The following is a 14,689-nucleotide window of genomic DNA, read 5'->3' as shown; positions in this document are numbered from 1 at the left end:
AGGTTTGGAGATACGGTGGTTCAGCATCAGCATTAATGTACAGATGCACAAAAAAAAAAGAAATATGTTTCATCAGCAATTTCTGTAAAGGACTTTCCTGTTGCTGTAGGCCTTTCTCCAGAAAATAAAGCGTACGCTCCCACTGAAGCAATGACTACAGAGTGGATAGAAGTGCTCCTCTGCTGTGCCTGTTTATTCATAACTTGTCATTGGCAAAAGAACTAACTCCAGAGCAGAGAAAATGTCACAGTGCAGGTGTGGATCCGTAGAAAGGTTTCAGCACACCTTGCCTTGCTCAAACCATGCAGGGATTTGCATGTTGAAAACAAATCCTGCTGGAGTGCTGTGAATAAGCTGAAAGTGCAGTTAAGGGATATAACGGGGATATTTTAACTGCTCACTGCTCTCGAAAGGAGCAGTTCTGCCCCTTCCCCTCTTCTGGCATGTCTTGCCCCCTTGCTTTGCGCTGGCTCTGGGTATCATCTGACCTTGCAGTTAGACAGTTGAGCTTGCTGGTCCCCAGAAGACTGTGCTTTCCGTCAAGTTATTGTTGTGCAGCCTGATGAGCAGATTGGTTTGACACTGTACGGACATGTTCTGGGGACTGTGTAAAGGCTGTGCTGGAGTACTGGGAGGGAAATCTGGGCAAAGGGTGACAAGGAAGACAAGAAAAAAGGGAGTGAGGCCACCCCTTCCATGGCACTGAGACCTTTTATCAGCTGTTCTGTGGAGCTTTGCTCTGAGGTTTTCAACAGTATCTCGTGCTTATCCTGAGCTCGACAAACACGACTTTTTCCAAGCCATATAGCTGTTACTGAGGTACTTAACACTCTGGACAGGAATATAAAAGACAGGAAATACTCTGCATGGTTTCTCCCTAAATTATCACTTGATTTGCCCCACCAAGTCTTACTTGGAATGCTGTAATTTACAAAGCCTCAAAAGCAAAATTTCCTAGATGCTGGCTTTAGTGAAGTGCATATTGTAGGGTATTTGGGGCTCACCTTGGAATGGTCACATTGCACAGAAATTTCAGTTTATCCGAGAGAAGGAACCATAAAAAGTAGCTAGTGCTGTGGCAGAAGCAGCCAAGAGTACGTATGTCACTTATGCGTTCAGTATATGGTATGGTGACACATCTAAATTTACTTTTAATGTCCCGTTAAAGGACTTCTTTTAATTGTCATTTTGGTTTCACAGTCACTCGAAACTGGTGAAAGGATGATGCGAGCCTGGAAGCAGCTGTCCTGCAGTCCTGCTCGCCTTGTCCCATGCCAGTACTAAGCAGGGCTGTTGGTTGGGCAGCTGAACAGGCAGGTCTCAACTACAGCGATTCTGCTCGTAATGCACCGTACGAATATTAGTGCTGGCCCGAGGGCGTGTTGGGAACTTGCCCTACTTCTCAGCGTTCACTATTGCTGCGGTTCCCAACTGCTTTATGCGAATCTCTCCGAAGGGCAGAGTGTTGGATAATGCCACAGTATGAGCTGTCATAACTCTGAGACGCTGCCCTTTCTCGGTGTTAGCAGCAGAGCGCTCACTTAAAAAACAGGATTTTGGGAATGGGGGAGGTTATTATTTCTGAAGCATCGAACAAGACTGAAAATGGCATGTGTGTCTTTGTTTTGATGTTTGTGTCTTTGCGTGTTTTACGGAAAACATGCAGGTGCTAAATTGTTGCAGTGTCTCAGTTTTCACTAGTTTGATCTGGATTTAACTGGCAAATAGTGTGACTTCAGGAAACCAAACAGCTGAGCTTATTTCTGTTAGTGTTTGTTGTTGCTCCACATATATCAAAGGGACTCCAGGTGCAGAGGCAGGTAGCTGAGGCTATTTCCCCGAGTGTGTGTTTGGAGGGGTTATTTTCTTAAAACTGGAAGTTTGTAAATAATTCTACGTTGTAAATTTCTCCATTTCCACACATAAACTTTGTTAACTTAACACATCCAGTAGCTACGCCATCATTGTATGTTCTTCTGCAGCTTTTTTTTTAGCAGACTACCTACTCATATACTTCACAAAAAGCTGTGATGTTTTCCTATCAAAAAAACAGTGGTATAGTGGGAGAACAAAAATGAAGTCGAGCCTCTAATATAGTACCGAGATAGGCTGAAGGAAGAACTATTGATGTTCATATGGATGTGATGCATATGTGTTTGACAGCTGATTTTGTGTAAAGTGAAGTCAAAAAGATCTTTTAAGAAACCAGTGGGGAAAAATGAACCTGTCAGGGCTATGTGTGCTAAAGGGTACAGATGAGAGGCAGCCGAGTGGGGAATACCCCAGCTTGGTTCCAGGCAGGCTGGGAATATCTTCCTTTTCCCAAGGCTTACTTTAGGATCGAAGGGGAGCTGACACCCTGTCAGCTTTTCTTTGTCAGGCTGGCAGAGTGCTGAGAGCAGAGACGGCTTCTTCCAGCCACAGATGGAATTTAGAAGGACCAGAGGGAGTGTGCAAAAGGTGGAAATGGAAGTATAAGGTGTAAATATAACCCCTGTATCTACACTCCTTTTTGTGATATTTTTGCCCTTTTGTTTCTGTGCTTTGTTCCTTGAAGATATAAACTCTTCAGTTGTTTGTTTGGCGATAGAGCTCTGAATGAACGGTTTCACACATGCCACATGCATTTGGGTTTGTAGTGGTAGTAATAATGTGAATGGCAAACAGAATCAACTGTGTGCGGTATGTCTAACAGTATTTGGACCAGGTGATTCAACCCAAAGGGAAATGCAGGAAGCTAGGTTTGTCACCTTAATAAAGGTGAGAGACCAAAAAGGAAAGTCAGAGACCAAAAGAAGTATGTAGTGGTTCAACCTGTTAACCTGAAAAATGGCTAACATCCCTGAATGCATTAAATTTAAAAGTCAAGTGAGGAGATACTACTTAGTTAGTATTAGTCATGCCATGTATTGTCTAGTTTTGATGCCTACAATTCTCCAGTATGAGGAGGGGAGAAGAAAATGAAAAGCTGACAAAAGCACAGGAAGATTTGGTGACTGGAAGCTGGAGTAACTGAAGGAGTACTAAAATAGTGCTTTGCCAGTGAGGAGAGTGGTTTGAGTTAAAGCTTGTTCTCACTTGAAATCTTTATATCAAGACATCCTGTTGCAAGTTATATTAAAGCACAAGCGGTAGTTCTAAGCTTGAGGAAGAAATCCTAGAACGGGTTCCATGGTGTGCCAAGCCACCGATCAGATTGGGTAGGTATTAGAGTGGGGTCTGACGTACAGCTTCCAGCTTTGAAGTAAATGAGAAAGTGTTTTACTGGACTGGTATTTCATATGGATACCTTTTAGAAGACACATTTCTTAGAACTTCTTGTGAGAGGATTTTTCCTTCCTGCCATTAAAAGACAACTTTGGAGGTTATGAGCAACAGGAAGAATATTTGCCAAACTGTGAGGATAGAGGAGGTTCACTTAGCCACAGTAAGGAAACTTAAACCTGCCCAGAGCATATCATGGTCATAATAATGCTTGCAATGAACAGTTAGGCTTTGGGCCATTTATTTGTAAGCAATACATTAGAAGATGTATATTTAACTGCATGAAACTTATCTTGTCCAGTTTGCGTAATTGAAGGGTAAAGATATCCTTAAAAGTTGTATCTAAAGCATCTGTCTGCAATAAACCAGTGCTCAAATTTAGGAGTCAGATGAAATCTTGAAACAGAAAGCTGCATCTTTTGGGATGCAAGTGCAAAATGTAGGCATCCCAGCTGTGAGTTAAAGATGCACTGATTTGTAAATTCCCACTGTTTGTGTAAATATGAGGAGTGAGTTAAATAGTTTACTTTCTTGTCATCTTGTATGCTTCTCGTGCTCTTGGAAGTGTCAGTCCAGGGTGTGTACAGTCCTCTTAAGGAGACATTTCTAATTTTCTAAAAATTTTTGCTTTGAAGTTGACCCTGCAGTGTAGCACAAGATAAGATGTCTTATTTTGTTGACAGATCAGAAGCAATGTGTACAACTTGGGAGACTTCACAGAACCACTGCCTCCTCAATTGAGATGGTTTGTGCTGGGTTTTGTTGTGTTGGGTATTGTTTTTTAAGTTTCTGATCAAAGCACACTGGAAGTACATAAGCTACTAAAGAAGTCAACAATAACTGTGATTAGGTTTTTACTTACAGCATATTAATGCTGGATAATTGATTTACCCACAAGGTAGGATGGATTTTCCTGTGTTTTTCAGCACACACAGACACCCCCCCTCACCCCCCCCCCCAAATCCCTTGGATGGCTTAGGGTTGAAGAACAAGGTTGTGAAACAGTACATCCTTCACACATGGGAGCCTGGACCTGGATTGGAAACTCAGTTTGAGAACTTCGACTAAGTTTATATTTCAGTAATTGAGGGAGTAGATTTTTTTTTAACTTTAACTGCGTATGGATCTATCATTACTAACACAATAATGAATTTTGGTGTCAAATGAGTAGAATTAGATATCTGGCCCAAAGGACTTAAAGTTTCAGTTGTCTATTCATTTTAAGTCGTCCTCCCCCCATGTTGAAAATATGATACTTTGTTCCTTCCCACACATGCACAAAGTCTTCTGAAAGATTGGAATAAATTAATATTAAATACTACAGCTTAACATAAATTTTGTGAACGTACTTTACCAGCATTTAACGTTGGTGGACCCTATTTTTAAATGTAAAATATAATTATTTTGTTCTATAACTTACACTACAGAAATTCTGGGTTGCTGTGCTGAACAAAACGTATGTAGCGTTGTCTTAAAGTAAATTGGTTTAGTTGTTTTGATTTTTTTTTTTTTTTTGGTAAATAAAACACTTACTGAGCTCCATCCTTTTCCTACAGGCAGCTGTTCTCAGAATAACTGATTTTTATTCCATTTTGGTTGTATCCATTTCCAGTGAAATTAAACTTGGATGTTTTTGATGAGCAAGACCTGTTGAAATAAGGCATCCAAAGGCATGAAGGAGTGTGCTAATTGAGAGTGGATCTTGCTTTGATAATTATACCTGGGTGTAATTCTTAGTGTAATTTTTCTTACTCTTTGTAGGAGATATTGGCTTTATCTTACAGATTTTTGTATGACAGCTATACTTTTTTGTAAAAGCCTCCTTAAAATATCTGTCGTCTTGACATTTAAGATGAAATCTGAAGATATGTTCCTAAAATACCTGTGGTGATCTTGGTGTGTCTGTAAAACGTCAGTAAAATGTTTGTGCAGCTCTGAGGCAGAATTCACTGGTTCTTGCTCTAAGTAGAGACATCTGAACTGGTGACTCTCATTCTGGCCACTGTGGCTGAGCTTAGGAATTACTTCAGCACTGATATAATTATACTCAATATCTAGTGACATGAGGACCCGTGCTTCCAGAAGTCTGTAGAGAGGCTATAGTTTTCTTCATGTGTAGGTAACAGCTGTGTTTGGTAGGTGTGCTGCAGAAATCCCTTGAAACCTGGTCTTCCAAGAAAGGCATGTCCATTTTGTTTTCCCTGTGGAAGCAGTTTCTGGAAACCTAAGGAGAACATGTATTGGAGGATTGATTATTGAAGCAGGCCAAGTTCTTTTGGTAACAGCAGCATCTTAGTACTGATTTCCGAGAGAGTTCATCACCACCTTTTCGTAAGGGCTTGATTAGTTCCTTTGTGATGTTTCCTTTTGATGGCTGCCCAGAATTAAATATCTGAATGGACCAACATAAGGTTACTTCAAAGGATAAAGGGTCAAAGAATCTGATCTTGGCTGATGAGAAGCTTATACTACGTCAAGCTGTCAATAACGGTTGCAAACTAGCAAGCTTTGTTGAAACGCTGTTTTAGCTGGGATTCATTGACTAGGGAAAGAGGCAAATGGTCTTGAGACATGAGAGGAAATGAAATCTCCTGTGTCTGAGGGTCCACCAGTTAGTCAGGATGCTGCTACTGATGATGATACAATCTCCAGACCCGGTGGCTGTTCTGTAGAATTGTATGCTAGACTTTTGCCTATATCACTAGAGGTATGTACCAGTCCCCTACTAGGGAGGGTAATACTTCATCCATAGCACAGACCCCTTTTAGTCTAAAGAGGTTTGATTCCTGGAATTGGCATGGATTGGCTTTGGTTTTGTTCCAGTTTTCATTTTTTGCTGTGAACATTGTCCATATCTCCATCTGTAAGGCCTTCCCATGGGACTGCACCAGCCTTGAAGCAAACGTTTATCTGCTTCACTGAGAGAAGATGAGCTAGATTTTTTTTGGGTTAAATCTGTTCAGGTCTCTTTCGAGAACCAGCCTTCTTTCCTTTCTTTCCATGCTGTCTGAAGTTTCATACTTACGGATAGTCACTCCTCCCTGTTTTTTTTATTATCTGTCTGATAGACCACATGGGCGTGCTACCAATCAGAGGGATCTCGGCAAGCCAGAGAAAAGGGTTGACAAGAACCTTATGAAGTTCAACAAAAGGAAATGCCAAGTCCTGCATCTGGAGAGGAAAAACCCCATGCCCCAGTACGGACTAGGGACTGACCATCTGGAACACAGCTTGGAGGTCCATGAGCCAGCAATGGTGCCCTTGCAGCGAAAAAGGCCAACAGCCTCCTGGATTGTTTTAGGAGTAGTGTTGCCAGCAGGCTGAGGGAAGTGATCCTTCCCATTTACTGAGCGCTGGTGAGACACTTCTGTGTTCCTGGGTCTAGTTCTGAGCCCCCCAGTGCAGGAGAAAATTAGTTTAGTTACCACTTATTCTTGGTTTTGGAGCAACAGAGAAGTCCTTTGTTAAAATAGCTGGAAGTAAAAGTTTTAAGTACTTCCTCTTTTAAGCAAGGAGAGATGGGATCTGATGTCCCCCTTGAACTGGAAGTCGTAAGTGCTCTATGAACAAGACAAAATTCAGAATATTGTCCTGTGGCTTCATTACCACTGTGACAGTCTGGAAAACTCCTGTGGGGTGATACCATGGTATGACTCGTTCTGTCTTTTCTCAGAGACACCAGTGATGAACAGACTTGTTTTCGGTAGGGGAGTGCATGTGGACAGTATATTGATCTATTGAGAAACTGCCTTTTCATTAACTTCCTGGAGCTGAAAGATGTTCTTTGTGCAGGTGGAGTTTTTCTTCTGTTTAGTGGTGACTTTTTTTTTTCCCCCCCGATGTCAAAATGACTCATCTTGTAGCTTTGTGGCTGGTTTAAAATCATGGGCTGCTTCCCCCCAGCCTGCTGCTTTTTCCTTAGGGAAAGATGGGGAGCAGCTGTTGGAACAGTAAGTAGCTTGAGCAGCTGAAGGCTGTGCCTCTGCCTCCTGCAGAGCAGGGGATCCTTGTGCGGGCCGTGTTGAGGGGCTGGGTAGCAGCATCTGCTAACGCGAGAGGTGCAGGAGGCCGTTGGATCGCTGCTGCTCTGTGTGTAGTTAAGGACAGGGTTGACATATGAGCTACCCATGTCACCAAGAGCTTGGGTCAGGAAGAGTTCCAAAACTCAGATGTGGATTGTAGGCTGCTGGGGGTTGGTGAACATGCTGGTGAGTGAGTGGTAGAAGGATGACCTCAACAAGCAAACGAGGGTAGAATCACTTCTTTGCTCCAGAGGGTGCGGTGAGATGCATCTGCATGTGAGAGGAAGCCACAAGGCTTTTTATCTTCTGGGAGTACAGAGTGTTCTTGCAAATGTTATTAGGGAGTTCAAGGAACACAAATGTGCCATTGAAACGAAACAGTATCAATATATCGGGCAAATATGAAGTGTTCTGACAGCCGTTAAGTACTGACGGAGAAGGAAAATACCGCTGCTTTACTTCAAAGATCTGTCTTTGATTCATACAGAGTATTTCATAATAAAGATTCTGTTGTAGGAACTGCTTGTTATGTGCAGCAGCTATGCCCGCGTGTGCCGGTGTGCGTCTTGAAATCATCATAGGGATGGGTGCAGTTCTTTTGCTGCTGAGCAGAAATCTCCCACCATTACCGAGTGCGTGCGCATCTGGAGCATACGTACATCTGCGACACCTCTGGAAGAAATACAGATAGTGAAGATAAGTAATCCTGTTCTTCTGTTTCTTACTAGTTCATACTGTGACAGTGAACTTTGGAGATGGAATACTGCTGTGAAGGGAAGCAGATGGTTTCCTTTTTGTAGCTGTTTTTGGCTCATCATTACGCATAGGGACAATGAGTATCTTTTCAATTACTTCTTAAGGAAACCACAGTTCTTGTCTGTCATTGTGAAATAGTGCTTTTAAGAGATGAGTCACTTCTGATTCATAAAGTTATGAAGTGCGTTTCTTTTAGAATAAATACGTATCTATGTTGGAGATAGTTGGCTCTTGCCTAGGGGTAACTGAAACTGGTGGTGCTTGTGTAAAGAGGACTTGACTCCCGGATGGGTGCTTGGCAGATGTAGTTGACCTACTTTAGCTCTGACCTTGATTTGCTCAGAGGTGTTTATGTACTCGTGATCAGCTTTGCTGTGTGATTAAGCTAGTCACGTGTCATCTAACTTTTTTTTCAAGGGATGAACAGTAAGATTTGTTTTTACTGTCTCATTAGCCTTGTTACAGGGGGTTGGAGAAGGGTTGAATGCAAGGGAGGGGAATCCTGAAGGAAGTTGTCCCAAACAGGCTGTGGAGAGACACTGTCATGCGATACAGTGACAAAATATCATTTGATTCTCATGTACAGGAGAATTTAATCGGGAAGTGGACTACATGGCATTTTTTCAAGTAGGTCCTTGGAGTACTTTGGCAATAGGCTGGGTGTCATAAATGGAAGAGTTGAACTTTGCTTATCTATATGGGTAACTTTTGTGTTCCTTCTCATCGAGGATTTTTTTTGAGCCATTGAACAACTAGCAGCTGGAGGCTGAAAAGATAGTAAAATATTCAATTTTTCAGAATTTAAAGAAAGCCTTGCAACAAAATATTTATCTGAACTGTGCACTGTTTATTATAGTGGGGCATGCTGATTTTTGCTGTGATCATTGGGTTGACATTTTCTTAACTTTAAACCTCATTTCAAGAGACATGCATGATTCTTAACTCCTGTAATGCTAAAATTTAGGATTGTGGTTGTTAGAATGGGGATGAGCATTTGGGACATGGTAGAGGAACGGCTGACTTCAAAATAAATTGAGAATTCTGTTTTTTTATGTAGTTCTGTTCTGCTTAAATGGTCAAGATACTTAAAATAGCTGCTTTGAAATTATCAAATACAGACACTTGATTATAATTTAAAATAGCAGCACAGTTGAATGGATACTTGATTTCAAGATTTTTTTTCTATAAAAGTGCTTTGAAAATTTTGTTCTGAGATGAACAACAAAGCAATTTTTTTTTTTTTTTTTGCATTAAAGCACACCAGTGACTTGTGCAGTGTTCTGATTATTAAGCTAAAATGCTGACTGTTGCAGGCATCCTTAAAGCGAAAGAACTGTGTTAAACTTACAAACCCTTTTTTTCCCCTTTTTTCGTTTTTAATTCCAGCTCATCCCAACCTTCTGTCTGAGGTCATCATAAGTGGTCCATGAAATTATATTGAGCAGTAAAATGCGAGTTCAACAAGTACGCTCACGTATAGAGGTGTTCAGGAACTTTTCAAAGTTAGTTGTGGGTAGTTGTGCCAGAAATTTTAGAAACTGCTTGTTTCTAGTATGTGCATTATACAGTGCTTGGGTGTTATGTTAGGTTCCAATACTGAATCATGGATGCACAATAATTGAACAGCGTAAAAAAGAGGTATTGTAGGTAGTTTGACGTCACAGTACTTTTATCACAGGATTCTGCTGGAGGCTGTCCTGAGGAGCCCCGGACCCCTGAGGCCCCAGAAGAAGTCAGGATAGAGGAGGAATCTGTCTTGGTAGATGAGGGCTGGGTCAGGGACCAATTAAGCAATCTGGACGTCCATAAATCCATGGGCCCTGATGGGATGCACCCGCGGGTGCTGAGGGAGCTGGTGGAAGTCATTGCTAGGCCACTCTCCATCATCTTTGCTAAGTCGTGGGCAACGGGAGAGGTGCCTGAGGACTGGAGGAAAGCGAATGTCACTCCAGTCTTCAAAAAGGGCAAGATGGAGGACCCGGGTAACTATAGACCGGTCAGCCTCACCTCCATCCCCGGAAAGGTGATGGAACAACTTGTCCTTGGTGCTGTCTCTAGGCACATCAAGGATAGGGGGGTCTTTGGGGGCACTCAGCATGGCTTCACCAAGGGGAAGTCATGCTTAACCAACTTGATAGCCTTTTATGAGGACGTAACCTGGTGGATAGATGATGGTAAAGCTGTGGATGTGGTCTATCTCGATTTCAGTAAAGCGTTTGACACGGTCTCCCACAGCATCCTCGCAGCTAAACTGAGGAAGTGTGGTCTGGATGATCAGGTAGTGAGGTGGATTGTGAACTGGCTGAAGGAAAGAAGCCAGAGAGTGGTGGCCAATGGGACTGAGTCCAGTTGGAGGTCTGTGTCTAGCGGAGTCCCGCAAGGGTCGGTACTGGGACCAGTTCTATTCAATATATTCATTAATGACTTGGATGAGGGAATAGAGTGCACTGTCAGCAAGTTCGCTGATGACACCGAACTGGGAGGAGTGGCTGACGCACCGGAAGGCTGCGCAGCCATTCAGAGGGACCTAGACAGGCTGGAGAGTTGGGTGGGGAGAAATTTAATGAAATATAACAAGGGCAAGTGTAGAGTCCTGCATCTGGGCAAGAACAACCCCATGTATCAGTACAAGTTGGGGACAGAGCTGTTGGAGAGCAGCGTAGGGGAAAGGGACCTGGGGGTCCTAGTGGACAGCAGGATGACCATGAGCCAGCAGTGTGCCCTTGTGGCCAAGAAGGCCAATGGCATCCTGGGGTGTATTAGAAGGGGTGTGGTTAGCAGGTCGAGAGAGGTTCTCCTCCCCCTCTACTCTGCCCTGGTGAGGCCGCATCTGGAGTATTGTGTCCAGTTCTGGGCCCGTCAGTTCAAGAAGGACAGGGAACTGCTAGAGAGAGTCCAGCGCAGAGCCACGAAGATGATGAAGGGGGTGGAACATCTCCCTTATGAGGAGAGGCTGAGGGAGCTGGGTCTCTTTAGCTTAGAGAAGAGGAGACTGAGGGGTGACCTCATTAATGTTTATAAATATGTAAAGGGCAAGTGTCATGAGGATGGAGCCAGGCTCTTCTCAGTGACATCCCTTGACAGGACAAGGGGCAATGGGTGCAAGCTGGAACACAGGAGGTTCCACATAAATATGAGGAAAAACTTCTTTACGGTGAGGGTGACCGAACACTGGAACAGGCCGCCCAGAGAGGTTGTGGAGTCTCCTTCTCTGGAGACATTCAAAACCCGCCTGGACGCGTTCCTGTGTGATATGGTGTAGGCAATCCTGCCCCGGCAGGGGGATTGGACTAGATGATCTTTCGAGGTCCCTTCCAATCCCTAACATTCTGTGATTCTGTGATTCATAGGGCTTAGCCACAGGCCACACTAAGTTTAGCTATAACTATCTGCTGCACATCAGCTGAGGTTGAAGATAGTGTTTTTGGATCTGAACCAAGCACAGAGGAATGGTCAGTGACCGTGGTGTAACTGGTGGCTTGTAAATTAAGCTGCAGTAATCTCATAAACCACAGTAACATAATGGAGTTTATAGATGTTGGACTACTTTGAGTGAGAGAGACAAAGCAGTCAACGAGGAAAAGGCTGGTACAGGAAGAAAGTAAGGCCTGATCTACAAGTAACTGTGTTTGTTAGTGTGAATGAAAGCCTTGTAAAATAAACAGTGCTTATGGATTCAATGGCAATTTATAATTTGACTTAAATTTGTAGTGATTTAGCTTTTGTCAGTGATCTTTTGGTATCAGTTGGCCTCTTAACTTGACTGTACCAATATGTCCACCCATTTGGAAATACCTGACTCCTTTTTCATTTTTGAGAAAGGACCACAGAAAGTTATGTGGTAGGATGGATGATGAGCCCTCAGCAGCAGTTTGGAAGCTCTGCTTCTAGAACAGCAATGATCCTCTGCTCAAAAGTTGATGATACTAAGGCAATGACTTGCCTGACCTTACATTTAAGACCATTGACTTTGGATTTTGTGAGGTTTCTGTTGGCTTATAACTCTTAAGATGTCTATATATGTGATTCAGTAGAATTGGTTATAATGTGGTCATGTTGACAGAATACTGGTTGGTTGACTTGCAAACTTCTGAGAGTGTTGTGGGAGCTTGCTGATATGGTTAACTGGGAAGTTCTGCCATCACAGGCTGGAAAGGCAGTCATGGTGTTCACAGATGCATTAACCAGGAAACAGTGTATCCAAAAGACTTGCAAAGTTTTTTGCAGTAGGTGGACTTAGAACAGTTTAAGTCTTGCATGGTAAGTTTTGCTGAAAAACTTGTTTTGTGACAGAAATCTGGAAGGAAAGGACATCCACCTGCAGACCAGCCACTAAGTTTACAGTGTAGTTGGGAGACACAGTTAAGGTCTTGAGTTATAGTATGGGGTATGGATTTTATTTAAAACATGAAGCCTGCAGAATAGAACAATGTTTAACCCCCTTTCCTTTGAAAATGCCAACTGCTGTTACAAGGGAATATAAAATAGTAAGCCAAGCCCAAATTGTCTTACTGCTATGGCCACCTTAAAAGTGAGGCAGCCAAGAGTAAAGGGATAAGTCTGTCTTTTGCACCATAACAGCAGTTTGACTCATTCTGACAAGAGTGTTCAGATCTGATCTTTGTTTGCGAGCGGCGGGGTTTTATGGAAAGACCAAAGAATGATAAGTGGGGCCCAAAAGGAAGTGATGCTGAAGAGATTCCTTCTGTTCCAAAGCTTGGTCCAGTGCAGATGCACATCCCAACATCTGACTATTTTGATGATGGATAAAGCTTCTACACTTTGAGGAAAATAAAATTCGATCCTTGAGTAGAAAACATCTGTTTGCTGTTGTAAACTGTGTCTAAAACAATTGTTCTGAACAAACTTGCTTTGAAAGTGCTTTTTAATCTTGCTGGTTTTCTTCCCATTCAGGTTTTTGAAAGTACTTGACTAACAGAATATGAGGCATGGAAGAGTTTTAAGGTGATCAACTGCTTCAAGCTGATCATCATCATCGTTCCCCAGGTTGATCTAGGCTTCCAAGACAAGCTTTCAGGTAAAAACTGTTCTGTTTCGTAGTTGATGCCATTTAGTAATAAATAAGCTTTTAACAGGGTTTCTTCCAACAATATAATTATTTGCAGTTTAAAGGATTAAAATATGTATGTTTTGGATGAAAAAGCTAATTAGATTTGTTTTTACCCTTTAACTATTTGTCTTAGACCATCATTGGGTTATCAGGTTTTTATTTGTGGGATGTGCTGTGGTGGAGGTGTTTATTTAACCTGGCTTTCTGTGGAAATCTTGTGAATTCTGTTCCATGAAATTCAGTGGATTAGAACTCTCAAATCTTCTGAACTTGGATAATATGATCTTCAAATGGAGAGACACACTAAAACTAGTGTTCCCAGTCAGCGAAAGACAGGCAAAACTTACCCTTTATTTATGTTAGGTAGAAACAGTTAGCTGGGCAGTTAACATAAGAATAAACCTGATTTAGTTAAAGATTGCTGGCAAGTCTTTAAAAACAATTGTGCTAAGTAATGTGTTTTGAGAATTGTCATGGTTGAACATTGTATGCAATGTTCAATACACCAGTAGCTGGAAAAGGATAAATTGCCTATAATCTGGTTTACAGCAAAAGGAAATAATAGCATGGTGATTTGCAGTTTTTAAGAATGTTAAGTTTGAGATTTGTGTTTTTTTTTTTTTTGTTAAAAATATGTAAGTTTCTGCTTCTATTAATACAGTGGGTTTTTTGTTTTTGTTTTTGTTTTTTTCTCAATGTTAGACAGTCCAATGGCAGACCAAAGGATGGACATATCTTCTACAATTAGTGACTTTATGTCACCAGACCCTGCTGACTTGATCTCCAGTTCCCTTAGCACTTCAGGACTGGATTGTAATAGGAAAAGAAAGGGAAGCTCTACTGATTATCAGTAAGTTGGATTTCTCTTGTTTTAACACTATTAAAAAGAGGTTGAACACAACAATACAGTGTGGGAAACGATAGAAATATTTATAGCAATTTTTAAATAACCTTTTATTGACAACCTGTTGTAAAGGTTTTAATAAAGAAAAAAACCTACTATGCACTAAAAGTTCATTATTTAATAATAAAAATAAAGCCTCCATCTCAGTGCAGCTAGGATTGAGGGCTGTGAAACGGAGTAAGGCTGAGGAAGGAAACTTTCCTGAACCTTTGGCTTATGAGGAGGGAAAAAAAATTAATACCAATGAAATGTACAGTGTGAAGGTTGATTATATTGACCATTTACATAGGAAATAGAATGACTAGCGGGAGGGAAGATAATAAATTCATTAAAAAGCAGAAGCAAAACTGAGAATAGTTCCTTTTCTTCACCTATTTTTTGCCTTTTTACTCACTTCCTATCAGTGTGCTGCCAACCTTTGCCTGATGAAGCTGTTTTGGTCTCACAGTTGAATATGAATCTGAGTAGTCTCTGGTTTGTGGCAGTAGATCTGCCTTTCATTTAATCAAATGATTTAATCTTGTGTTGGTCCTCAACTGTAGGCTTTTATTTCTGACAAAATAAAAACTTGTTTTCTTCTGAATCAGTGATAGAATGTGGTTTTGTTTCAAGAAAGCTGCTTCTCTTTAAGGGAAGCTTGCTAATAACAGTGCTCAGAATAACTGTCCAAGC

The 14,689-nt window shown here is 41.7% G+C and overlaps 1 protein-coding gene across 6 annotated transcripts in view; it reads left to right on the top strand.

The window, feature by feature from the left end:
* BMAL1 (basic helix-loop-helix ARNT like 1) overlaps window positions 1–14,689 on the top strand; it is a 54,644-nt gene that overhangs the window by 14,787 nt on the left and 25,168 nt on the right. For all 6 annotated transcript variants that reach the window (XM_068397676.1, XM_068397677.1, XM_068397675.1 and 3 more), the window contains exons 2-3: window positions 12,957–13,080; window positions 13,816–13,963. In XM_068397676.1, the coding sequence (XP_068253777.1) occupies window positions 13,824–13,963 (140 nt within the window). In that variant the 5' untranslated portion in view covers window positions 12,957–13,080; window positions 13,816–13,823. The remainder of the gene's footprint in view (window positions 1–12,956; window positions 13,081–13,815; window positions 13,964–14,689) is intronic.

The sequence above is a fragment of the Nyctibius grandis genome, chromosome 4, assembly GCF_013368605.1.
Source record: "Nyctibius grandis isolate bNycGra1 chromosome 4, bNycGra1.pri, whole genome shotgun sequence".
Classification (NCBI taxonomy): Eukaryota; Metazoa; Chordata; class Aves; order Nyctibiiformes; family Nyctibiidae; genus Nyctibius; species Nyctibius grandis.
The sequence above is the reverse complement of the archived record's forward strand: the minus strand, read 5'-3'. Positions and strand labels throughout refer to the sequence as shown.